This window comes from Lynx canadensis, chromosome A2 (assembly GCF_007474595.2).
Source record: "Lynx canadensis isolate LIC74 chromosome A2, mLynCan4.pri.v2, whole genome shotgun sequence".
Classification (NCBI taxonomy): domain Eukaryota; kingdom Metazoa; phylum Chordata; class Mammalia; order Carnivora; family Felidae; genus Lynx; species Lynx canadensis.
The window spans coordinates 81,247,293-81,274,391 of NC_044304.2; the positions used below are offsets into that span (position 1 = coordinate 81,247,293).

Genomic DNA, 27,099 nt, shown 5'->3' on the forward strand with positions numbered 1-27,099 from the left:
CCATCATTCTATGTGTCTACAAGAGCTCCTCTACCCCCACAAAGTCATGAGAAATGCAAAGGTGAAGAATTGCCTGTCAAGATGAGCCTGTCATGGGTCATCCAATGAACACATGCTCCATCCTTAAACACAACTCTGGGAATTAGAGGGGTTCCCGGTCCCCACCTGTCAGACACTGAACACAAGAGGATGACAGGGTTGGGTGGAGGGGAAAGGAGGCAGAGACGTGTATTTCCTGACTCCCTGTGGTTTAACCTGCAAACTTCCTGCTGCATCACTTACAGTCTGCATGTCTATTCACAAAGGTTCTCAAAGGAAACAGTGAGGGCCTGGTGAAGGAACAAGCTCATCTTTTCCTTGTTTTTCTACAGTGAAGCAGGAAAATTTAATAACTCTTTACAGTAAAAGATGGAAGGGCCTTTAGGAAAACACCACCACTGTGCATACAGAAAATTTAGGAATGAATCAAACACACCTGATTATATTTAGATAGTCTAAATACAAAATGGGCAAGTATCACAATTTATGCCAGTACTTATTTTCCTATGTCTGTGTTACCTAAAGTAAATTTATTTTTCTAAATGCCTTTTTGATACAAACCACTGCCTTGAGACTAAGCATATAGTTCTAACATCTAAATACAAAAGAAGAAACCTTTTTCAGGGGAAGCTTATACATGGTTTTTGCTTTAAAAAAAATGTTCATTTATTTTTGAGAGAGAGAGAGAGACAGAGCACGAGCCGGAGAGGGGCAGAGAGAGAGGGAGGGAGACACAGAATCCAAACAAGGCTCCAGGCTCTGAGCTGTCAGCACAGAGCCCCCTGTGGGGCTCGAATTCATGGACCGTGAGATCATGACCTGAGATGAAGTCGAAGTCAGACACTTAACCGACTGAGCCATCCAGGCACCCCATGGTTTTTGCTTTCTGATCCAACAAAAACTCAGTTTACTGCCCCATGTTTAGGGGAAAAGAAACAATATTTTATCTCAGCACTTCCCAACTGAAAAGTAGAGAGGAAGGACCAAGAGGAAGAAAAGGTTGAATGGAGTGAATTTGCTCAGGATTACTAACTTCTACTGATCTTGAAGCTCTACACTTATTACAGATTTTCCTTATGAGGCTGGGAAGAGGTCTTAGTAAATCTACTTAGTAAACAGAGCAGCTTACAAACAATAGCATTGGCCCAGCCCTACCTCATTAATAAAAACCTAAGAAATATTTTAATCCACCCTAGTTGCTAAAGAAAATTAAAATACCATTTGAAGATGACAGATGAGGCTTAATTCTTAGTCGTAAGAAGAGTAACACATATTCTATACCTTCACCTTCAATTCCATTTTATATAAATACTTTGGCTCACAGCAAGTATTTACTATTATTTTTCTGCCAGAAAACTCCAACTCAGATCCTTATCAGTCAAAAGACAAATGAAATCACAGCCATGGTTACTGTGACAGGGATATCCTACAAATGACCCATGACGGTGAATCAATTTTAATTACATAAAGAACACAAAGGGTTAACTTACTGTATTCCAAGTGAGCACTGAGGAATATGGCAAAAGTTTATCCATGTTACTGGTCTCTGGACATATGCTCCAATATGAAGAAGCTGAACAGATTTGTGAAAGGAAAGGAAAAAAAAAAAAAAGACATGGTTTAATAAGAATAAGGCAGTAGACACTGTCATTCACCATAACAAGCAAACCCAAAAGTGTTTTTATTGCCTTATCCTTACCCTGGAAAGCCTAGCTATTATGGTTTCACTTTCACTAAATGTTCAGGTTCTGCTCTTTATAAGGAGAATAATAATAATAAAACTTATTTGGTACTTCTATCTATCCCAGTGATGTTATACCACTTCACATGGAACTGGCCAACACAAAACTGAACTAAGAAAGTTACATCTCACAGGGGAGAAAAAATCACTAATAAGGTTATAGAATAAAGATCATATATCCTATCAGTCTCTGAATGGCCGCAACTTCTCACAGACCATGAGAGAATGAAATTTAATTAGCTGCTGACTGAAATAGAGTTTAAAAAAAAAAAAAAAAAAAAAAAGCTCCTAACCAACATTTTGACAGATTGAGCCATTATCAATTTACTGTTCTCCCTCCAGTAAAAGGGTCAAGGATTCAACTTAATATGCACCATCAGCAACACCTACCAATTATAAATTCCTGAATGAGGTCAAATGAATGGCAGGTAGAGATGTTCTCAGAAATCCACTGAATAATCTTTAAGAAGTGAGAAGACAATTCTGTTAGTATTTACATCTGCACCCTGCCCCCACCACCAAAGAAGTACAAAATATATGCAAATCTTTGGGGCGCCTGGGTGGCTCAGCCACTTTGGCTCAGGTCATGATCTCGTGGTTCATGAGTTTGAGCCCCACATCAGGCTCTCTGCTGTCAGCACAGAGCCTGCTTCAGATTCTCTGTTTCCCTCTCTCTGCCCCTCCCTTGCTTGCTCTTTCTCAAAAATAAACATTAAAAAAGGATATACATGTATGTATATATATATATATATATATACACACACACATATGAATATACATACATATACACATACATATATATACATACATACATGTATGTGTGTGTGTGTGTATATATATATATATATATATATATATATATATATATATATGAATCTTTTAAAATTCTCTATTTTGCTACTGCCAAAGAACACACTCACTTCTACGTTCTCTTCAAGACACATAATGCAAGACTGTGGCTTAAGTAATATTATAAATCAGGTCCATTTTACACATCTTTTTTACTAAATGTCCTTGGTTGGAATCCAAGTAAGGCTTCTTCGACCCCATGTTTGTTTTTGCTAGGGTACATCTCATTACAGCAAAATACCAGTGTGAAGGGCTGTGAGATACAGGAGAAAATCAAACCAAACCACACCACTAAGCTTGGAGGCAGCAGACCTGGGTTTGAATCCAGCTAAGCCATCAGTGTGAATATTGTCACACCATCTAACCTTTGTGAGCATCACTGTATGGTCCTCCCAAGGGCATGCTGTATCAACAACTCCCTCAGTCTCCACAACCATCCTTTCCTGCTGGAGGACTGAAACTCCTTGTTCCCAGCCTTCCAATGAAAGGATACTATCAGGCTTACCTAGCCACAGAGCACTCTCACGTTTCTGCTCCTACCAATAAGTTGCTGTTTTTGTTTCCAAACGCATTCATGCTAGTTACACTTATTTTCACAATTAGGTAATTTAATAAAATATTACCATAGATGAGTGAAATATGGATGCAAAAAGAGTGTTGTTTGGTCAATAAGAGTTGAATGCTTTGTGGGTTTTTTTTTTAATGTTTATTTATTTTGAGAGAGAGACAGCGAGAGAGAGCGAGCATGCATGCATGAACAAACAGGGGAGGAGCAGAGAGAAGGGGAGAGAGAGAATCCCAAGCAAGGTCCATGCCCTGTGCAGAGCCCCATGCAGGGCTCCATCTCATGACCTTGAGACCATGACCTGAGCCAAAATCAAGAGTCAGATGCTCAACGGACTGAGCCTCCCACGCCATCCCAAAAGTTGAATGCTTTGGAAAGACTCAAAGGCATGTCTAAAACACTTACTAAAAAAAAATTAGGTATGAGATAACTAGAAAGGATTAGAAAAAAATGGCCCAATATACACAGATTGTTTTGAAAGATCTTCAAAAACTTGCTCTCCTTAGATTAAAAAAAGAAAAAGAAAGTAAGGTTAAAAAAAAAAAAGAAAAAAAAAAAAAGCAAGCAAGAAGTAACAGGAAGTCAGAGACAACACATTACTAGTGGTTTTATGTAAGAAAAATAATTGTGAACTCTAACCACTAATATACAAAGAAAGGGTCTTAGTCTACCTCAAAAGACAGGTGAATAAGTGCACATTTTTTTGGTTTAGGTTAAAATGTTTCAGACATCTTTTCTTCAATTACCCAACAACCTGCTGGTCCCAATCAAGTCTAAATGGGCAGGGGGGGGTTCTCCCAACTTCAAAGGATAGCTGTACAATTAAATGACAAAGTGTATGAAAGTGCTTCTTCAATTATATCATGCAGTGTAAATATATGCTATCTTTATTAAAATATAATAAATATATGCCATCAGATTTAGTTGTTTTGACACTATATATCATATAGAGACCAGGAGGAAAAGTAGATATTTGAGAAACTATTTACTGTTCACTGAGCACTTTCTTGGAATGTTACTGATATAGCTACCATTTTTCACAGTATGGAAAAGACAGTAGTCAAAAGAACAGACATGCTCACAGTCTGAGGTGTAGTTGGGAGGTCTATAAAAAAGCACAAGAAAAATATTCAAGTTAGGATGGAGACCATAAACTTCAATTAATTATTACAAACAAAAATGACTTCCATCCATTTCAACCACAAATATATACAGTTGGTGTTGTCCATTTGCCAGTTTTTAAACTTAAGCTACATAACCACCTTGGCTTCCAGGAACCGGCGGTCTCCACCACAGGAGAGCACACAGTGCAACACGGCCATCTTCTCACAGTCTAGCCGAGTGTTCCATAGGAACTGTAATAAATATGACTGGTTGAGGAGTGCCCTATAGAGCTTTCCAGAACACCAATCCAGTACCAGGGACCCTGACAGTGACTGTAAAGGACTATGAGGTAGCATATCAACAACTTCACTGTTTCCTGGTCAAAAAACAAAAAACAAAAATTACATCAGCAAATAAAAGAAACTCTTCTCACCCAAATATAAATGTTGCCAAGACAAACCCAAATGGATCATGTTCATGAATGAAAAATTACAGCCATATCACCATACCTGTCAGAAACAAACTGTGGCAGATTAGGTCTGGATGTTGAATGTTAAGTAGATGAAAAAAATGACCAGGTAAGTAAACAGCCAAGTAATAGTCTGTAGAAGAGAAAGATTTATGTTATCTGCATGTGGCAAGAGCTACACAGGCAAAGATAAAGCCCAGAACTTCACAGTAGCCCTCTTTGTGCCTCTTAAAAACACAAACTTTTTGACCAGTATAATAATAAGCTGTCTTATATCAGTACATTTCATCTCACTAGCCAGATCTCATTTATTTCTACCTGTGGCTAATTTTCTTCATACATTTAGTCATGGTTATCTTAATTGACATCTGTAATTCCGTTTCTAAGTGAATTGTGGCTTTACATGAACCTAAATGACCTCTGAAAACAAATTAGAAAAAAAAATCAAGCAAGATGAATTCTTCCTTTATCGGATAGTCTGGGAACAGCTTAAAATGGGAATTTCCTTCCTAGTTTCTGCCAGCTTGGGGATGCTCTAAAATTTAGTTTCCTGTGTTTGCCCACTCATTGTCATCATCACTATCATCATCGTCATTTTGTTTAGAGAAACTTTAAATTGATATTCATCAAAACAATCTCTGCAGGCACTCTGATGCTTTGTGAAATACTAATACATTTCCTTGCATAGCTAACTGCTGAGAATTCACACCTTCACAGTCCCTGCATTAGATAATTTTGTACCAAGAACATTTGTACACAGATTGAAGCAAGGTATAAAAATAGGTTTCTGGGGAATGGGAAGGTGGAAGTAGCCCTTGCCAATAATTTTTCTAGGACCTTAGAAAAACAGAAAAATTCATGCAATAGCAGTGAATTTCACATAGAAGACACATTTAGATTTTAAGTGAGCCAGCTGGACTCTTTTTTTTTTTCCCTAAGAAGCAAAAAAAAAAAAAAAAAAAAAAATCATTTGCATAGAAGGCATTCAGTGGAAAGGAAGGGAAAGAGGATGTAAAACTTGAATGATTTGACTTAGAAGTGCCCTCTCAGTCACAGGGGATTAAGTGATGTTCAAGTCTATAGCACAAATGGTTGCAATAATGTTCTTATTATGGTAACATTTAAGTAGAAAGACACAAATAATGATATAATAGCATACAGTGGAAAGGGTCTAGGCATCAAATGATCTAAGTTAACTCCTAGTCGTAGCATTTAACCAGGTAATTAGGGTGGTAATTTTGTCCCTGGGAGACAAGGCATTTGGAAATATGTCAGGGTGTTTTGAGTTGTCCCAGTCATTGGCGTGGTAGGGAGTAAAGGTTATTAAATCCCTCTATGTGCAGGACACTCTCACACAAAAAGTATTGTTTCATCAAAAATGTCAACAGTACCTGTGGTAGGCCAAATGTTGACCCCCAAAGATGTTCAGGTGCTAATCCCAGAGCCTGTGAATATGTTACCTTAAGTGATAAAAGGCACCTTGCAGATGGGATCAAGAATCTTGAAATGGGGAGAGTATACTGGAACATCCAAGTGGACCCAATGGAACCACAAATGTGTTCACAGGAGGGAGGCAGAGGGAGACTGGACTACAGAGAAAATCATGTGAGGATGAAAGAGATGGGAGTCATGTCGGTCACAAGTCAAGAAATGTTGGCCTCAAGATGCTGCAGGAGGCCAAGGATGAATTCTTCTCCAGAATCTCCAGAAGGAACCATTTCTACCTACACCTTGGCTTAGCCCCTCAAGACTCCAGATTTCAGAATTCTGGCTTCCAGATCCCTAAGACAACATTTATGTTGTTTCAAGCCCTAAATTTGTGATAATTTGTTATAGCAGCCATAAGAAACTAACACAGTGCCCCTGACATGAGACACTAAAAGAAGACTGGGTACACATCTCAGCCTTTCTGAGCCTCACTTTCATTATCTGTAAAATGGGGATAACATCACCAAAAAGAACTGTTTTAAGGATCAAGATAATTTAAATAACAAACTTAGCATATAGTATTCATTTTTCAAAATGATAGCTTTTTATTTACCAATGTATCTTTCTTATACAGAGGTGTTTGGGATTTATAGAAAACGTCCCCAAAGCCCAATCCTTTAGTATTTTAATCAATATAAGCCCCCTTTTAATAGGGTAGCAATCAGGAAAATTGCATGCAATTTATAGGAAAAAATACATCACTCACAAAGCAATACTGTTGTCATAAAAATTACTCCTGGAATAGTTTTAATCCTGGGTATAATTTTGTGCCTATGAGATAAAATGTGTTTAAGAAGGAAAGATAACTTATGTAAGATAGCCTATTTTTACAAAGCTCTAGTATTTCTGCTGGCTCCACGGTCTGAAGACCATCGATTAAATCATGCCTGCCCTTTTTTAAAGTCACTCTCTGGGGAAAAAAGGGAAGGCTACCTTTGACCTCACAAAATGCTAAGGTTATTTTTAGTGGAAAGTTTCCCCTATCACTCTTAGATGGGATGTTGATGTAGCATTCGCTACTTGATAATAATCAAGTCTCAGACCCAGGAAACCTTATATTTATCTCTCTTACCACAGGAAGCAGTAGAATCAGGCCTCTCTAAAGTAATTTCCCACAGGTTCAAAGCTCATGTTAACATTTGCCACATACTAGCCCACTCAGCCTTAGATACCTCACCAATAGTATCATTCAAAAGAAAAATATTTTTATGTATTTTCTTATCATTTTCATTCTCATTTTGCCAAGTTCCCTCACATCACACCTTCCTAAGCCTTTGTCATGATAGTAGAAGGACTGGGGAACAGGAATAGGGGAATACATCAAAGAATCATGTGCTCTAAAGCTGAAGCTTTTCTTTTTAAATATTGTCATGCCCCTTGGGTAGGCAAGCAATACTTCTGTTATTTAGTTCTGTGCTAACCTGTTTGTGACCCTCACCCCAAATGACATGCAAAAGCAGCTTTCAGGAGGTTGGTACAATAAACTCCTTCTTTATTTTCTTCATTATAGATTCCATTAATATGTCCCAACCTAACACTCAAGTTCCCTTACCATATTTACTCAATGAAAATCAACACATTCAAGCTGATCCGTAAATCATTTACAGGACTTGGAAGGCTCTAGCAACAGGAAATGGACGATTTTTCAAAGACCTTTGTCCTCTCTACAATCAGTAATGAAACTGAGGCTCAGAAGGGCTGAGATGTGTGCCCAGGCTTCTTTCCTACTAAAAACATAGGAAAGCTCACAGCCTGTGTTCTCTAGAAAGGGAGATGCATCCCCCCCCCCAAAAGGCTGATCTGGATGGAGGGACACAAATATGTCCATTAGAGTTGGTCTATAAGCCTTGAAAAAGGTCAGGAAAAAATATATTATAAAAATATTAACTAACTTAATACAGTTGACTATTGAACAACAGACAAATTACGGGTGCTAATGTGTCCAGAGAAAACCTTCCCCTATCAGGTTTCAGAGAGGTCAGTGATTGTCCTCACAATTTGAGTCCTGAAGAGGTAGGAGAAAATGGGGTGCACAAATGAGATATAAAAGGCTGAGTATCACATGTACTAGAAAGGAGTGTCAGAGCAGAGAGACCCATCTCCCTCTCACTCACCAAGGTTGAGAAAAGTAAGGCCCTTTGTCACTTGTGAGTCAACACTCCCAAGAGCAGCAGTGAAGGTCTTGCCGTGCCCTGTGGGTAGAGAACAGGAAGCCAAGAAAAGAATGGTAAGAAACAAAGAGCCGGAATCCCACCCAAGGCTATTACTCTATGTGGTACTCTCAACATTTAGGAGCTGTGAAACTGACAAAGCATGTGTCTGACTTCTGGATTTCGTGGTTCCCCATCATTCTCCAAAAACCAGCAGAGACAATGGATCACAAGTGCAATCACCATCTAGTACTTGTTCTGGGCTTCGAGTATAATATTAGACTTTATAAGATGGGTTGTGCTCAGATAGAAGGATCTGAAGCATTTTGTTGTAATGTTTATCACTTAACATTTATCATAAACAGTCAACACATATATGTTATGTGTATTCTACATTGTACTCTAACAGTAAAGAAAAAATATTAAGAAAAATTGTAAGGAAGAGAAAATACATTTATAGAACTCTACTGTGTTTATTGAAAAAGCCCTGCATGTAAGTGGATCTGTGCACTTTAAATCCACGTTGTTCAAGGGTTAACTGTATTCATCATTAATGAATTTATTCAGGAAACATGTATTATATAGGTATAAAGGTATAGAATGTACTGATAAAATTCATTACAAGGTAATAAGTCTTTAAAATTTATCTAACTTGTTACCATTTGGAAAAAGTGATTATGTAAAAGTAAAAAAAAAATAAGAATAAATGGCATGTACCTTTATGAAAGTGAAACACTGAATATGTGAATTTTTCCCAAGAGTCAAACTTCGGACTGTAACACACACATAAACTTCCTAGAAGTAAGAAGGTATTTAGTAGAGCTAAAAAGAATAGGAGACAAATAAAAAGTTTCCTAAGTCACTTAACCCCACTTTTATTCCTTTAGACGTTCTGCCTCAACTTAATACAGAGATTATTCCCCAAATCTAGAAATGGTCTATTAATAAGTTAACAAGTTGCTAATTCCACAGTTACTCAGCACACACATAAGCAATGTATTGTGATGAGCTACTAAAGAACAGGAAAATGAATAGAGATACACTCCTACATATGAAATCATGAGTGTCTAGAGAAATTTACAAAGCTTCATAAGATTCTCCTAATATACATGTACTGCCCTGCTCTCTTATTTAGCTTGCCTCCCAGGCCATTACTAATAGCTATAGACCCCAGTTTAACAAAAATGTACCTCTTCTTTACAGAAAGTTTCCAGTCTTCTTTGTTATCTGGAATGGAAGGCAAACTGGGCCAATAAAAGCAAATGTGTTTTGGGACCATACCCACACATATTTGGGTCACCAAGAGCCTTGGTCCAAGGGCAAAGAAGAGTTCGTGGCACAAAGCAGTCCTCCCAGATGAGCCCTGACTGCCTTTACTTACCCCATCACTCCAGAACACCCTCAGCCTTCACCCCTCCTTCAGTGTGTAATATGTCCATCATCTCTAGCAGCTGCTGCTATGTGGATAGACTAGATATTCTCATCAAAGACCTACCATTGAGGGCATTATACAGAAACTGATACTTCCAACGCTAATGTTTATGTGATTACCCAAAATAGGAGATTTCCAGGAGGAAAGGAACTTAACAAGGAATCTGGAAACCTGGGTTCTGGTCCCAGAACTACAATTAGCTAGCCATGTAAATTCAATCATTACTTCAGTGAATAGCAGTATTTCCTCTGTTACACTTCACTAGGTCCTTTGTCAAAGAATCAGGGTGGCCCCCCCCCAAAAAAAAGCGCCAATTTTCTCTAAGAAGGCTATTCAAAGACATATATGAGAATTTTGTTATAATATTTATCATTTGTGACTATTTTTAATGATATTTAAAACTGCACCATATTGTTAGAAGTACATTTTATTGCAATATCTTAAGTACAAAAGAATTTAAAAGAGTAATTTTATCAGATAAAAATAGTAACAATTCTACTAGATGTAAAATTACTGTTATGGCTACTGAGTATACAATAATAACTTTTCTTTAAAATTACAGCAGACTAAGAAACCAAGTAACACTATACTAAAGCTTAAACAAAAATAGTAATTATAACAGTTAAAAAAGTTCTATGTACCACTTGGACTATTTTTATAAAGTAAAGATACTACCAGCAAAAAACTACTGGTTTACCCTGTCCTTTTATGTTCTGTGATCACAAGGAGAAAGAAATTTTTAGCAAACATAGTTAAAAATTTAGCCTCTCTAGTAATTACAAAATAAAATCTTTTTTAAAGGCACCATATTTTTTTCTTTCAAATTAGCAAAGTTTTTAAAATGATAATCAATTCTGTCAAGGGAGCAGTAGGAAAAACATTCTCAAATAAGAAGGAAGTTGCTACAACCTCTCTGAAACACAGTTTTGCAGAGGATTAAATATATTCACACCTTTCGACCCAAATTCTTCTTGTAGGAGTCTATTCTGTAGCATGAACATGAAATGTCCACAATAAAGAAGATGATATCCCCTCCTTCTAGCAAAATCCTCCACACCATCCTTTAGAGAATGGAGGTCATCATTTTTCTTGTTTTGCAGAAAGTTGAAGTGAGATGTAAAATGAATGTACCCAATTACATTCACCAGGAGCCATCTTCAGATCTCATAAGCAAACATTTCCAAATAGTTACTAGGTTGTGGCTTAGTTACCCTTCCCTAGCCCAAAGGTGGGAAAAATAATAAAGACACAGCAAGGTGACACGGGTGTGCACCGACTCTGTGAAGCTTGTCCCATGGATAGAACTTTCTTTGATAATGGAAATGCTTTATATTTGTTGTCCAAATTGGTTGTCACTAGCCACATGTGGCTATCGAACACTTAAAATGTACCTACATAAAAACAAGGATATCAGAAAATTTTTGGATGGTATCTATGTTTCTGAAAAAGGAACAGTTCAGCAGGCTGATGAATAAAATCTAACTTGTCTAGCTACAGAAATACCAAGATGCCAGACGATTTATCAGACTTGTTTGTGAATTTTAAAGAGGCAATAAAAGCTGTATTGATTTGGGGAAAATTTTTTTAAATAAAATGTAGCTACTGTGACTCTTTTCTGTTTAACTTTAATAAATGTAAATAGCCACATGTGGCTAGTGGCTGCCATACTGGACAACACAGCAATGGAGCACTGGTTCTCAACCTGGAAAGCATATTAAACTCACCCGGGGCTTACAGATTCTCAAACCTCCCCTTCAATCAACTGAAAAAGAATCTCTGAAGGTGAGACCCAGGCATCAGTATTTTTAAAATGTGCCTAGGGCACATTAAGTTCTTTAAACTTCAGTTTCCTCATCTATAAAAGAAAATATAGAACCTACTTCATATAGTTCTTACATAGGAATTAAATGAGATGTATGTATAAAGCTCTGCCAAAGAAGTTATGTCTGGCTATAAAGGTTAGCTGCGATTATGATTATTCCAGAATGATTCTGCTGCTATTTACAAGTTGGGGGAACTCACTTGGGGGAAGTCAGAGTTTCAAAAAAAAAAAAAAACAAAAAACAAAGCATGCTCTTAATGGTGTATCCAGAAAGAGATGTTTAATAAATATTCATCAATGATGAAGATAAAATCTCAGAGTTGGCTAGCCTTTGGGAAACTATTTGGACAATGAAAGCTATTATGGGCAAAGTTTTCCAAGGGAAATTATCTCATTGTAAAAGGCTCTATAAAATGCTAAAACACAAGACTAATTCTGGGAACTTGTGAAGGGCAACTCTTGAAATTATATGAACAGGAAAAGAGAATTTACACTTTTCACCCCTCACTACCTCCCAGTAGGTGGTGCACAAGAAAGAATACAGCCACTGACTGAAGTACAGCTATAGAGTGGACTATTAGGAAAAGAATATTTTCCTTCCTTCACTGCTTTAGGAAGTCTCTGATTTACCCTCCTGCTATAAACTATCTTTAAAAATCTGCATTAATTATGGGGTGCCTGGGTGGCTCAGTCGGTTGAACATCCAACTTTGGCTCAGGTCATGATCTCACAGTTCGTGAGTTCAAGCCCCACCTCAGGCTCTATGCTGATAGTTTGTGCCTGGAGCCTGCTTCGGATTCTGTGTCTCCCTCTGTCTCTGCCCCTATCTTGCTTGCACTCTGTTTCTCAAAAATAAACAAACATTAAAAACATTTTAAAAAAATCTGCATGAACTCAATCTTAATACATAAGTGGCAGCACTTTTGCCCACCATCACCGCTCAGGAGCACCTCCATCATCCAGATTTTCAGCTCTAATTCCTTGGAAGGTAGTGGATTTCATTTATTAGGGCAGGAAAAGTCAGGACATAGATGCTTTTGAGCATGTAACAAGCAATGTTGAAAGGACAGAGTAGCTCTTAATGACCAATATGGGACAAATGAACACCAAACATTATTATGGCATCAGTGATGTAAGATTGGGTTTGTTTACAACCCTGAGTCTGATCAGCATTCACTTCATGAACCCTGTTCTCTGGTCTCCACACCCGAGGAAAATTAAGCTCTCTGGTACAGAAGGAGCCATATAGGGATTAGACTATCTGTTCCCTTCTCCATTCCTACTTCACTGAACTAGGCTTTTGTTTGGTAACTGCAAAGGTGAAAAATCATTTTTATAAGAGCAATTTGGGAAATACATGAGGTGACAGCTTGAGTTAAAAACCAAAAGGATGCTTCCTGGCTTGTTTGCATCTTACATCAGGACGTATCCCATTTGAAACAGGCTTATTTGTATTTCGAAGCTGACTGTGAAGAACAAGGCTCATTTTCTACTGTCCTAGACATTGCTGGGAAAGGAAAAAAAGCAGACTCTTCCCCTTCTGGTACAGATAAACCCAACATTTTATTGAATAAGATACATCATAGATCACCGATCTGTAAGTTACAGCTGCTACTGTTCGTGAGAAATTCCTATGGGAATAAAATGAAAAGGAATAAAAGCTTCAAAGAATGAAAGCCTAAAATGATTGTTTATATTTGGCAGATTTAAAATAAAGCACCAGGGAAGAGCCTACCCAGGTCCCTCCACACGAGCTCAGGATCCCGTTACCTCCCACCTTCCGAGCAAATTCGTTGTACCAGTGATTCCTCTCTGCTGTGTGTTGTCATCTTTTCTCTTGCCACTAAATACCATGTAAGCATTCAAGCATACTGGAGTCTCAAAAACAATACTCCTTAAATCTTGCTACCCCTTCTAGCTGCTGCCCCTCTCATGTCTATACCTGCTATGATTTTTTTTCACCTCCCATGTGCCACTACCCAGCACAACCAGGATTTCACTGCAATCACCCACAGTAACCTCCATGCTGCCAGACCACACGGACTCCGCCGCTCACTGCCTAGTAACAGTTAGCCAATTTCCCCTTTGTAAAACCCCCCTCTGCCTTTGGCTGCTATAGTAAAACAACTGCTTTTCCCCTTCTCTCTCCAGACCTTCTTTTTCCTTTTTCTTTGGATATTCCACCCAATCTTTATATATTTTGCTTCTCAGATGTTATTCCTAAACTTCTTCCCTTTTGACCCTACACCCCTCCCATGACTTCAAATGCCAACTGCAGACTTAATGACTTCCGCATTTATTCATGTCCAGTCCCGACCTCTCTTCTAAGTCCCAGATCTCTTAGTTAACATGTCCAAAACAATCCTCACAATCTCTCTTTCTAAGCCTGACCCAAACCACTATACCTCAGTAAATGGCACCACTGTTCACCCATGTGAGAAACCTGAGAACCATTCCTTTCCAGCTAATTGATAGCAAGTCTTCTCAGTTCCATCTCCAAATGCATCTCAAACCCACCAAATTACCACCTCTGCAATCCTAGTTCAAGCCATCCTCCTCCCAAATGTACGACCATAACCTCATCCTAACTGCTCATCTCCCTACTTTTTCTCTTGCCTCCTCCTATCCATTCTTCACACAGCAGCAAGCGATCTTTTAAAAATACATATCTAATCACATCACTGCCTGCTTAAAACACTTCAGTGAAGGGGCACCTAAGTGGCTCAGTCGGTTATGTGTCCGACTTTGTCTTAGGTCCTGATCTCATGGTATGTGAGTTCAGGCCCCACGTTGGGCTGACAGTACAGAGCCTGCTTGGAATTCTCTCTCTCTCTCTCTCTCTCTCTCTCTTAAAATAAATAAATAAAAACTTAAAAACCACAACATTCAGTGAAGGAGCATCAAGGAGTGCCAAGTAAAAAGCTGTTGGGGACTAAGGCAGTCACATGATACTACAATAGCTCACAGGTTACTCCTGCAAAAATTAAAATGTACCTTTTAAGGGAGACAGGCAGTGGTTACCACGTGACCAAATGACCAAACTTAGCATCACAAGTAGTAGGACATCCTGACATTATGTGCCTCCCCATCTGGTGCGAGTAAATTTCACAATATTACCCATGAAGTATTCTTATGAAAAAATTTTAACTTACGTGTAACGATGCCTTTCAGTCTAATTACCAACATACAGAGAATGTGGAAGACAGAGGAAGACGTTAAATACTTCCACAAGGAAACAGACAAATCCAGAATGCAGGGTAACTGGCCTGGACACTTCAAAATATCAATGTTGTAGGAGAAAAAAAATACAAAAAAACAGGGGGCGGGGACAGAGGATAGGAGGAGGGGAGTGGTCTACATTAAAAGAGACTACAAAGATATAACCAAATATAATAACAAATCTTCATGGGATCCTGACTTTAAAAATGATGCACACCACATATACTCATTTTTATACATACACACAAATATATAACACATATACAAACATATATAGAAATCTAAACACATATAGGACTTTTCTGAAATAATTATGGAAATTTGAATATGAAATTATTACTGATTAGTGTAATTCATTTTTTTCAGTGATAATGGAACTGAGGTTATGTTAAAGAGTGTCCTTAACCTAAGGAGATACGTGCTAAATAATGTACTGGTAAAGTGTCAGGGTGTCTGGAACTTACTTTTGAATGGCTTAGTCAAAAGGAAGAAAATGGTACCTGTGTTTGGGGAGAGTGATCAAGCAAATACTGTAAATGATACAATTAAGTAAAAGGTACATGAATGTTCATTCTGTCCTTGAGACTTTCTGTAATGTTTGGGCATTCTCAAAATAAAATGTCAAAAGAAGAAAAAAAGACCTTTAATGACTTTAGACTCGGGATAAAAATATAAAGTCGTTCATGGTCTGCAAGGCCCTACGTAACCTGGCTCAAGCCACCTGTCCGCTACAGTTCTCTCCCCCTTGCTCCCTCTACTTCAGTCACACTGTTCTTAGCTCATTTACACCCTCCAAGTCTCACGTGAAATATCCCTGCCTTCCTAAACTCTCAAGACTGGTTTATGGAGGGACTTTGTGCCTGAGAGAGACCTGGGATGAACAGGAAAAACTGGGAGAGACTAAGAAAGAGTGAGGTGGGAAAGCAGACACTTTTCAGGACTAAGACAGAACGTGCTGGAGGGTAAGAGCACAGGGACAGACTAGCTGAACTAGAACATATTTGAAGATATTAGTACCTTCTATCATACACTCTCATGACTTCCTAATTCCTACATTTTATCAAGATTCTATTGAAATACTCTGTGTGCACTTATTTAATGTCTAAAATTCAAATAGTGGATTTTACTAATGAAAATTAGGTCATTTTTTCTCATCATCATTTCTCCAATACCTAGCATATGGTAAGTCTCCATAAACATTGGCTTAGTGAATACCACATAATCTGGTTTTAAAGGAATACAGTTTTATTCCAAGTGCTACTTAACTCAGTGGTAACTGTCTACTCAAGCTAGGGTATTAAAAATGGCTATCAAATTTAGTTATTAGTGTTGACTTTGTAGAGGCTTACAGTACACTAATAACTTTATGTCAAGCTTTGATTGCTAGCTCAGTAAGTTCTAGAATGGCTCTTAAAGCAGCCTGGTACATAGGTTTAGAGTCCAAATATATTAGTAGGCCTGACACAAAAAGCATCCTCATAATTGTATGACATTTGTTAAAAGACGGAACAGGTGAGAAAATGTAGATTGATTACATACGAATCCATCCCCTCTATTAAAAAGCACAAAAAAATAACCCTGCTGACTGTGGCTTCCTTTATGCAGACAACAGATGTATAAAATTGGAGTGGAGAAGATAATTTGATACACTGTATAAATATCCATAGGATCACTTATGTAAGATTGTGGCTCTATTATATTTTAAGGATCCATATATCTAAACAGTGACTAAATTTTTTGTAGAACTCAAGTATAATTGAATAAATTGATAAATATAATCCTGGTTCTACCTGTATGGTTGGTAAAAACGCACAGGGTCAGGTGTTTCGATAAGTTCTCTTGGTCTTGAAGATCATCACATCCAAAGTTTACAAGTCTAAAAACATAAAGCATAAGAAACTGTGAATGCCTTTAAAAATTAGTTCTCTTGGGGTGCCTGGGTGGCTCAGTTAGTTTTGGCTCTCTTGGTTTTGGCTCAGGTCATGATCTCAGTTTGTGAGTTCAAGCCCCATGTTAGGCTCTGTAGTTGGCAGTGTGGAACCTGTGTGGGATTCTCTCCCTCTCTTCTCCACCCTTCCCCTGATCTCTCTCTCTCCCTCAAAATAAATAAATAAACTTAAAAAAAAACTAGTTTCCTCTTTCACTTAACGCAGGGAGCATTGAATAACGGACTATGTTGTAAACTTGAAACTAACATAACATTGTGTGTCAACTACACTTGAATAAGAATCTTTTCATTGCTTTATATTTATTTGCTTCCTTATTTATTTATTTATTTATTTATGAGAGAGAGGAAGGAAGAAGGGAGGGAGAGATGGGCAAAGAGAGTTAGAGAATCCCCAGCAGGCTCTACACTGTCAGCACAGAGCCTGATGCAAGGCTTGATCCCACAAACCATGATATTGTGACCTGAGCTGAAATCAAGAGTTGATGCTTAACTGACTGAGCCACCCAGACACCCTTAATAGGAAGAATTTTTTAAAAATAAAAAATAAAGTTCCCTCATAAAGGATAGTAACTGCTATAACATACCCACCAAGGTAGAGACTTGTTCCTGAGAAATTTAAGTAGATAATGTGGGCCTTTTTGTTTAAAAGTTCTATAAAACTGGGAATGCAAGCTGGTGCAGCCACTCTGGAAAACAGTATGGAAGTTCCTCCAAAAATTAAAAATAGAACTACCTTATGACCCAGCAATTGCACTGCCAGGTATTTATCCAAGGGATACAGGTGTGCTGTTTCCAAGGGGCACATGCACCCCCATGTTTATAGCAGCACTATCGACAATAGCCAAAGTTTGGATAGAGCCCAAATGTCCCTCGATGGATGAATGGATAAAGAAGATGTGGTATATATATACAACGGAGTATTACTCAGCAATCAAAAAGAATGAAATCTTGCCATTTGCAACTACGTGGATGGAACTGGGGGGTATTATGCTAAGTGAAATTTGTCAGTCAGTGAAAGACAAATATCATATGACTTCACTCATATGAGGACTTTAAGAGACAAAACAGATGAACATAAGGGAAGGGAAACAAAAACAATTTAAAAACAGGGAGGGGGACAAAACAGAAGAGACTCAAATATGGAGAACAAACTGAGGGTTACTGGAGGGGTTGTGGGAGGGGGGATGGGCTAAATGGGTAAGGGGCACTAAGGAATCTACTCCTGAAATCATTGTTGCACTATACGCTAGTTAATTTGGATGTAAATTTACAAAAATAAAAAATAAAATTAAAGGAAAAAAGTTCTTTAAAAACGTGATCCAAAACAAACAAACAAACAAAAAAAAACAAAAACAACCAAACAAACAAAGAAACCCAGGAGGCACCTGGGTGGGTCAGTTAAGTGTCCGACTTCAGCTCAGGTCATGATCTCACAGTTCCTGGGTTCAAATGCCTCATCAGGCTCTGTGCTGATGAGACTCTGTGTCTTCGGACCAGACATCGGATTCTGTGTCTCCCTCTCTCTCTCTGCCCCTCCCCCACTCACGCTCTGCCTCTCTCTCAAAAGTAAACAAACATTTAAAAAAGAAAAAAAAAAACCCTACCATACAGAAATGGCATGGTCCTGGCAATAGAGAAAAAAATACATAAAAACAGAAGTTGAAAGTGATGTAACTTTTTTCTAATGAGAGTGCTGCATATACTGTTTCAAAATAAGTACAACTGAGTGTTCCTATGTGATGAAATAAAGCTACTGAAATATAGAACAGTTTAGGGTTATCAGTAGTCTAATTCAAGACAACTTTCATTTCTTCTGTGCACTAGTGGGCTTCTGCCTATTTTTTCAAAAGTGTTCATGTTTTTATTATGTGTAAAATAGTCTGGGGGGAAAAAAGCTCACCTTTTGTGTAAAAAGGAAAACAAATAGCAACGCAACAGATAAAACTGAGCTACAATCCTCTTTGATGGCAACAAGGAAAGGGTTTTGATGTTGGATTCTAAATGCAGCCCTCCCTGATTCATCAAATCCTTTTATTGAATCACAGGGAGAAGAGTACTTCCACAGATCAAAATAAATGGAAACATCCTACAGAAATAAGTGGCTACAAAAATCAATGTGATTCACTTTACATGAAAAACCCTGTGTTTGTGCTTGATAAAGTCGTTTATGTTCCCTATAGAGGACAGAAATCTAAAAAATCACACACACACACACACACACACACACACACACACACACACGGAATACTGAACTGTCCTTTTATCTGTATACCACAGATTAGGTATAAGTATAAACATTCTGCCCACAAGTGTCTATTAAAATTAGTTGTAAACTATGAATAACTTACTTAAATCCTGAGTCACTTAATGTTATATCCAAGGGTGCTTCAAACTGTCAAAAAAATCATGGGAAAATAAACCAAAAAACAACATTAAGCGTTGATAGTTCTGAGCCCAGAGCAAGTCTGACAATGCTGTGCTTGCCTTTTGATGAAGAACCTATTTATTTAACCATCATTATCTTCAGAGATTATCTCCTAAATCCACAGCACAGGAAGTCCACTGGAAATATTCTGGCGTTTACATACAATCACAAGCTTGGTGTATATTTATTTCTTAAAGGGCTAATACTTGGCAAACTTTGCCTCGGATCTGAGTATCATAAATAGGTTATATAATAAGCCAGTCAGTAGGGGTAGACTTTTACAAGACACAGATGACCATGTACGGAAGGAAAGACTGGGTGTCTTTAGAAGGAGAATGAGTTTAAAAAAAAAAAAAAAAGGCAGGAGGAGTAAATGAAATTCTTGTAACAGTATGATATCAATCTATATTAGACACCAATATTAATCCTAGGGAAGAAGAATAACATTCTATCCATCACAGGTAAAAGATACTTATAATTCCTCCTCATGAGACTAGCATTCCAAATGGCTTTGCCAAGAGTGATGCTAGATTTTTACTAATCAGACTATACACTCTCATTGACATTTTACTCCATACTCAAATTCACTATCCTCACAAGTCTTTTTGGGTCAAATGACTTGTAATTATTTAAAGCTATCTACTATAGATAATTCCTATTACCTTCTACTAGACCTCACTTATATACTTGTTCCTTTAATGAGAGACATTCAGTTAGCAGAAATTTCCTATGTGCTCTTCTAATCACCTATATTAATTGTATATATTATAGAGTTGAAGCCTTAAGAGGCAAGAAATGTGCTACTTGCTCATACAAGTGACTAATGCAACAAGAAGTCTAAGATGCTCTTTCTGATAACAGCTCTCTCTAAACGGAGGCCATGCGTTATAAAATTTCCTATAGTCCAATCATTCTCTAGACTTACCATTAAGTTAAACTTCTCATCAGCAGAAAACTGGAGGCATTTTAAAATACTCCTTGATTTCTAGAAGAAAAAACAGGATAAATGACAAATCACAATTAAAAAAAACAATAAAAACACTAGTAAAAAAAAGAAAAAGAGAGAGGGAGAGTGAAAAGGAAGCAACCAAGAAGCAAACAGTGATGAAAACCTTTTCACGTTTTTAATAAACCTTTGTTGACTTCCCCATTAATGAAAATGCAGTAATTATAACAACGATAATGTCAAAATTAAATGTTTCTGTGAAAGGAGGTCAGTGGACTCATTTTTACCTTTAGGTCAATGTAGTATAATCTCTGCTCTGACATATCCCATTGAGCCCAAACAAAATCCTCAGCTACTCTCTCTCTCGGGAGATGACCAGAGTCTTTAATTACCTAAAGAGGCAAAGAGATTTTAGAAATAAGTAACTATTTTAAAGGAGACCATATCTGGATTTCATTATTATTCTGCATATTCTATCTTTATAATACATACAGATATTTCCACGGTTTATTTTTCGCAGTCCCTGATCCCCAACACATATACATGGAAAGCCTTTCCAGAAAAGATTTAAGGCATTATTTCATTACTTACTCTTTCCAACCATTTTATAATAAGCAATATTATTCTTGTCCCTAGTTTGCCAGATAGGCCAGGGCTGTTGAAGGCAAGGCCACACCTACCACAAATCAATACCTAGGCTAACAGAAGGTTCAGAGTTTCCCATTCTGCACCTAATCCACTCAGGTATCTGCAGACAAAAGGACTTTACTACCAAAGGCAGCAGCTGTGAGGCCAAGGAAATAACTCAGGCCTAGGGGTGAGGGGTATTGGGCAACAATCCCAGATCGGCCATAAAGTATTCATGCCATGCTTCTTACCTTTATCTCTTCCACAATGAGTATGGTGATACTGCCCATCCTTCAAGCAATACTTTACTACACATCCTTCAAGGCCTAACTTAGGCACTGCCTCCTGTACAAAGCCCTCCTTCACCTGTCCCCAAAACCAAGGCAAAACTCACTACCTCTGTATTTCTATGGTACTCTGGCATATTTCTTTTTTTTTTTTAATTTTTAATTTTCAAGTTAGTTAACATAGAGTGTGGTCTTGGCTTCAGGAGTAGAATCCAGTGATTCATTCCTTTCATACAACACCCAGTGCTCATCCCAACAAGTGCCCTTCTTAATGCCCATCACCCATTTTCTCCACCCCCATCGACGCTCAATTTGTTCTCTGTATTTAAGAGTCTCCTATGGTTTGCCTCCCTCTGTGTTTTTATCTTATTTTTCCTACCTTCCTCTATCTGTTAAGTTCCTCAGATTCCACATGAGTGAAACCATGTGATATCTGTCTTTCTCTGCCTTATTTTGCTTAGCATAATACCCTCTAGTTCCATCCACATTGTTGCAAATGGCAAGATTTCATTCTTTTTCATCACCAATTTGTATTCCTGTATGCATGTATATGTGTATGTATACACATCACATCTTCTTAATCCATTCATCAGTTGATGGACTTCTGGGCTCTTTCCATAATTTGGCTATTGTTGATAGCACTGCTGTAAACATTGGGGTGCATGTGCCCCTTCGAATCAGCACTCCTGTATTCCTTGGGTAAATTCCTAGCAGTGCTACTGCTGGGTCATAGGGTAGGTCTATTTTTAATTTTTTGAGGAACCTCCACACTGTTTTCCAGAGAAGCTGCACCAGTTTGCATTCCACCAACAGTGCAAGACAGTTCTCCTTTCTCTACATCCTCGTACTTTGGCATATTTCTATTACAGTTACATTTAACTAATCGTATAAGTCTACCCCAATGAGTATGCACTGCCCTTCAACACCTTTATATTTTCAACAAAATTCTTAACTTTGGGGAGCCCATCTTATTTCCATTTTTTCTGAAATTTGTTAAATTAGGAGAGATTTGGGGACTTACAGAGGAATATACTGCAAAGAAAATGATTATCAGAGTGTGGCAACCCAAGTTCACATCTCAATTTTGCCCCTCTCTGGAGTTACCTCACCTCTGTGAGCCTTGGCTGTATTCTCTGTAAACATGGGGATAATTACAACACTGCCTACCTATTGCAGGATGTGATGAATGCATGGAACTGCACACTGCCTTAAGACTGTCATCCAAGCCTTTAAAGAATAAGGGCAATGATGCTTCACAGAAGGGCACAAAAGGATGGAGTGCTGAGGCCACACTGTGTTGGCTGCTGACAGAGGCCCTCACTCTGCAGTGTCTCTCGTGGTTCTCAGCCCCTCTTCTAACCAGCCAGTCCTCTGTCTATACCCACTTCTAGTCTTGTTTATTTCATTGACCTGGAAATCCTAGAGAATGCTCTCCTCTAAACTCACATTGCTGGCTTTCAGATTCTACCTTCACCTTTCCTCTCTGGTCTCTTTTCTAACACTAGCCCTGTCCGTGCCCTGTCATCCATGCCACTGGTGGCCCAGAGCTCCAACCACTTTCTATGGTTGTCTCTGACTACTTTCTAGTAATTTTCCAGCCAGCCTCTTGAGTTGAGATTTCAATCATAGATACATAATTAATAAATGACATTTTTCATTTCAATGTTGTTCATATAACTTTAAAATTAAAATCTTCAGAGAAGATTATTTTGATGAAGACTATTTAAATAGTGAAGGAAATAATTTCTGATACCAATAATATATTATTATGTTACATTAATTGTCAAGAAAAAGACAACTCAATAAAAAAACAGACAAGGATATAATTAGGCAATTTTCAGAAAAACAAATTCACATAGCCAGTAACATTAAGGGAAATACAAATTAAAATAATGATATCAACTTAAACCCATTAAAGTGGAAAATTTTTTTTAAATCTTTATTTATTTTTGAGACAGTGCAACAGGGGAGGGGCATAGAGAGAGGGACAGAAGATTTGAAGTGGGCTCTGTGCTGACAGGCTGACAGCAGCAAGCCTGATGTGGGGTTCGAACTCATGAACCACAAGATCATGACCTAAGCAGAAGTCTGATGCTCAACCAACTGAGCCACCCAGGTACCCTTGGAAATTTTTTTTTAAAAGGCAAATGCAGGTGCACCTGGGTGGCTCAGTTGGTTAGCCATCTGATCTTGATTTCAGCTCAGGTCATGATCTCCTGGTTCCTGGGCTCGGGCCCCACATCAGGCTCTGCCCTGTCAGCATGGAGCCTGCTTGGGATTCTCTCTCTCCCTCTCTCTCTGCCCCTCGCCTGCTTGCACTCTCTCTCTCTCAAAATAAACGTAAAAAAATAAAAATAATACATAAAAGGCAAATGTGGCTATGATTGGTATGGGTAGAGGGAAAGCATTCTCTTACACATTGCTTGTAAAACTGTGAATTGTTACAAGGTGTTTTGGAAAGCAATCTTAGCAAAATCTGTTGAAATATATTAAATGCATACATCCATCAATCCAATTATCCCTCCCTGAGGATTTAACCCAAAGAAATATGTGTACCATATATATATAGCTATGAAAAACATTTGAGATGATTTATAAAACAGATTTTTAAAAAAAATTTTTTTAACGTATATTTATTTATTTATTTATTTTTTTAAATTTTTTTTTTCAACGTTTATTTATTTTTGGGACAGAGAGAGACAGAGCATGAACAGGGGAGGGGCAGAGAGAGAGGGAGACACAGAATCTGAAACAGGCTCCAGGCTCCGAGCCATCAGCCCAGAGCCTGACGCGGGGCTCGAACTCACGGACCGCGAGATCGTGACCTGGCTGAAGTCGGACACTTAACCGACTGCGCCACCCAGGTGCCCCATTAACGTATATTTATTTTTGAGACAGGGAGAGACAGAGCATGAACAGGGAAGGGTCAGAGAGAGGGTGACACAGAATCTGAAACAGGCTCCAGGCTCTGAGCTGTCAGCACAGAGCCCGACGCAGGGCTCGAACTCACGGACCGCGAGATCATGACCTGAGCCGAAGTCAGCCGCTTAACCGACTGAGCCACCCAGGCACCCCTAAAACAGATTTTTAAAAAGTGGCCATCTGACAGAGCTCAGTTTGGCGGGGAACAAAGGCGCTCACCAGCGCCATCTCCCTTGCCCATCCCCCAGCCAAAATCCCAAAGGGAACCAGTTCCTGCCAGGGAACTTGCTTGCTCCATGCCAACACCCAACGCTGTGCTTCTGCGGAGCCACCCCTCCAGCAGCGGGTCTGACTCCCTCCCGCTGCCACAGGGCCCCTCCTGAAGTGGATCACTGAAGGAGAAGCGAGCTAAGCCTGCCCCTCCTGCCCCCGTGCACCTTGCCTACCCACCCCAGCTAATATGCCAGATCCCCAGCACCACAAGCCTGGCAGTGTCAAGTAGCCCAGATGGGCCACCCCACCCCACAGTGAATCCCGCCCCTAGGAGAGGGGAAGAGAAGGCACACACCAGTCTAACTGTGGCCCCAGCGGTGGGCTGGGGGCAGACATCAGGACTGACTGCGGCCCCGCCCACCAACTCCAGTTATACACCACAGCACAGGGGAAGTGCCCTGCAGGTCCTCACCACTCCAGGGACTATCCAAAATGACCAAATGGAAGAATTCCCCTCAAAAGAATATCCAGGAAATAACAGCTAATGAACTGATCAAAAAGGATTTAAATAATATAACAGAAAGTGAATTTAGAATAATAGTCATAAAATTAATCGCTGGGCTTGAAAACAGTATAGAGGACAGCAGAGAATCTATTGCTACAGAGATCAAGGGACTAAGGAATAGTCAGGAGGAGCTGAAAAACGCTATAAACAATATGCAAAATAAAATGGAAACGACCACTGCTTGGATTGAAGAGGCAGAGGAGAGAATAGGTGAACTAGAAGATAAAATTATGGAAAAAGAGGAAGCTGAGAAAAAGAGAGAGAAAAAAATCCAGGAGTATGAGGGGAAATTTAGAGAACTAAGTGATGCACTAAAAAGAAATAATATACGCATAATTGGTATCCCAGAGGAGGAAGAGAGAGGGAAAGGTGCTGAAGGGGTACTTGAAGAAATAATAGCTGAGAACTTCCCTGAACTGGGGAAGGAAAAAGGCGTTGAAATCCAAGAGGCACAGAGAACTCCCTTCAGATGTAACTTGAATCGATCTTCTGCACGACATATCATAGTGAAACTGGCAAAATACAAGGATAAAGAGAAAATTCTGAAAGCAGCAAGGGATAAACGTGCCCTCACATATAAAGGGAGACCTATAAGACTCGTGACTGATCTCTCTTTTGAAACTTGGCAGGCCAGAAAGGCATGGCAGGAGATCTTCAATGTGATGAACAGAAAAAATATGCAGCCGAGAATCCTTTATCCAGCAAGTCTGTCATTTAGAATAGAAGGAGAGATAAAGGTCTTCCCAAACAAACAAAAACTGAAGGAATTTGTCACCACTAAACCAGCCCTACAAGAGATCCTAAGGGGGGTCCTGTGAGACAAAGTACCAGAGACATCGCTACAAGCATAAAACATACAGACATCACAATGACTCTAAACCCGTATCTTTCTATAATAACACTGAATGTAAATGGACTGAATGCACCAACCAAAAGACATAGGGTATCAGAATGGATAAAAAAAACAAGACCCATCTATTTGCTGTCTACAAGAGACTCATTTTAGACCTGAGGACACCTGCAGATTGAGAGTGAGGGGATGGAGAACTATTTATCATGCTACTGGAAGCCAAAAGAAAGATTGAGAGTGAGGGGATGGAGAACTATTTATCATGCTACTGGAAGCCAAAAGAAAGCTGGAGTAGCCATACTTATATCAGACAAACTAGACTTTAAATTAAAGGCTGTAACAAGAGATGAAGAAGGGCATTATATAATAATCACAGGGTCTATCCATCAGGAAGAGCTAACAATTATAAATGTCTATGCGCCGAATACAGGAGCCCCCAAATATTTAAAACAATTACTCATAAACAGAAGCAACCTTATTGATAAGAATGTGGTAATTGCAGGGGACTTTAACACTCCACTTACAGAAATGGATAGATCATCTAGACACACGGTCAATAAAGAAACAAGGGCCCTGAATGATACATTGGATCAGATGGACTTGACAGATATATTTAGAACTCTGCATCCCAAAGCAACAGAATATACTTTCTTTTCGAGTGCACATGGAACATTCTCCAAGATAGATCACATACTGGGTCACAAAACAGCCCTTCATAAGTATACAAGAATTGAAATCATACCATGCATACTTTCAGACCACAATGCTATGAAGCTTGAAATCAACCACAGGAAAAAGTCTGGAAAACCTCCAAAAGCATGGAGGTTAAAGAACACCCTACTAAAGAATGAGTGGGTCAACCAGGCAATTAGAGAAGAAATTAAAAAATATATGGAAACAAACGAAAATGAAAATACAACAATCCAAACGCTTTGGGATGCAGTGAAGGCAGTCCTGAGAGGAAAATACATTGCAATCCAGGCCTATCTCAAGAAACAAGAAAAATCCCAAATACAAAATCTAACAGCACACCTAAAGGAAACAGAAGCAGAGCAGCAAAGGCAGCCTAAGCCCAGCAGAAGAAGAGAAATAATAAAGATCAGAGCAGAAATAAACAATATAGAATCTAAAAAAAACTGTAGAGCAGATCAACGAAACTAAGAGTTGGTTTTTTGAAAAAATAAACAAAATTGACAAACCTCTAGCCAGGCTTCTCAAAAAGAAAAGGGAGATGACCCAAATAGATAAAATCATGAATGAAAATGGAATTATTACAACCAATCCCTCAGAGATACAAACAATTATCAGGGAATACTATGAAAAATTATATGCCAACAAATTGGACAACCTGGAAGAAATGGACAAATTTCTAAACACCCACACTCTTCCAAAACTCAATCAGGAGGAAATAGAAAGCTTGAAAAGACCCATAACCAGT

General features: G+C 38.6%; 1 protein-coding gene across 11 annotated transcripts in view; it reads right to left on the reverse strand.

Annotated features, from left to right (window-relative positions):
* The window catches only part of LOC115508823 (gamma-secretase activating protein), a 90,746-nt gene that overhangs the window by 33,010 nt on the left and 30,637 nt on the right, over positions 1-27,099 (reverse strand). For 8 of the 11 annotated variants that reach the window (XR_003967126.2, XR_003967125.1, XR_003967124.1 and 5 more), the window contains exons 9-18: positions 20,485-20,589; positions 20,177-20,236; positions 19,175-19,218; positions 16,669-16,754; positions 9,123-9,227; positions 8,370-8,447; positions 4,808-4,900; positions 4,457-4,674; positions 2,171-2,240; positions 1,530-1,612 (exon numbers count right to left, since the gene is read on the reverse strand). Coding sequence is in view for 8 of the 11 variants with exons in the window: in XM_030307825.1 (XP_030163685.1) it covers positions 1,530-1,612; positions 2,171-2,240; positions 4,457-4,674; positions 4,808-4,900; positions 8,370-8,447; positions 9,123-9,227; positions 16,669-16,754; positions 19,175-19,218; positions 20,177-20,236; positions 20,485-20,589 (942 nt within the window). In the remaining 3 variants the exon portion in view is untranslated. The remainder of the gene's footprint in view (positions 1-1,529; positions 1,613-2,170; positions 2,241-4,456; positions 4,675-4,807; positions 4,901-8,369; positions 8,448-9,122; positions 9,228-16,668; positions 16,755-19,174; positions 19,219-20,176; positions 20,237-20,484; positions 20,590-27,099) is intronic. The other 3 variants (XM_030307826.2, XM_030307824.1, XM_030307827.1) reach the window with 2 other exon arrangements.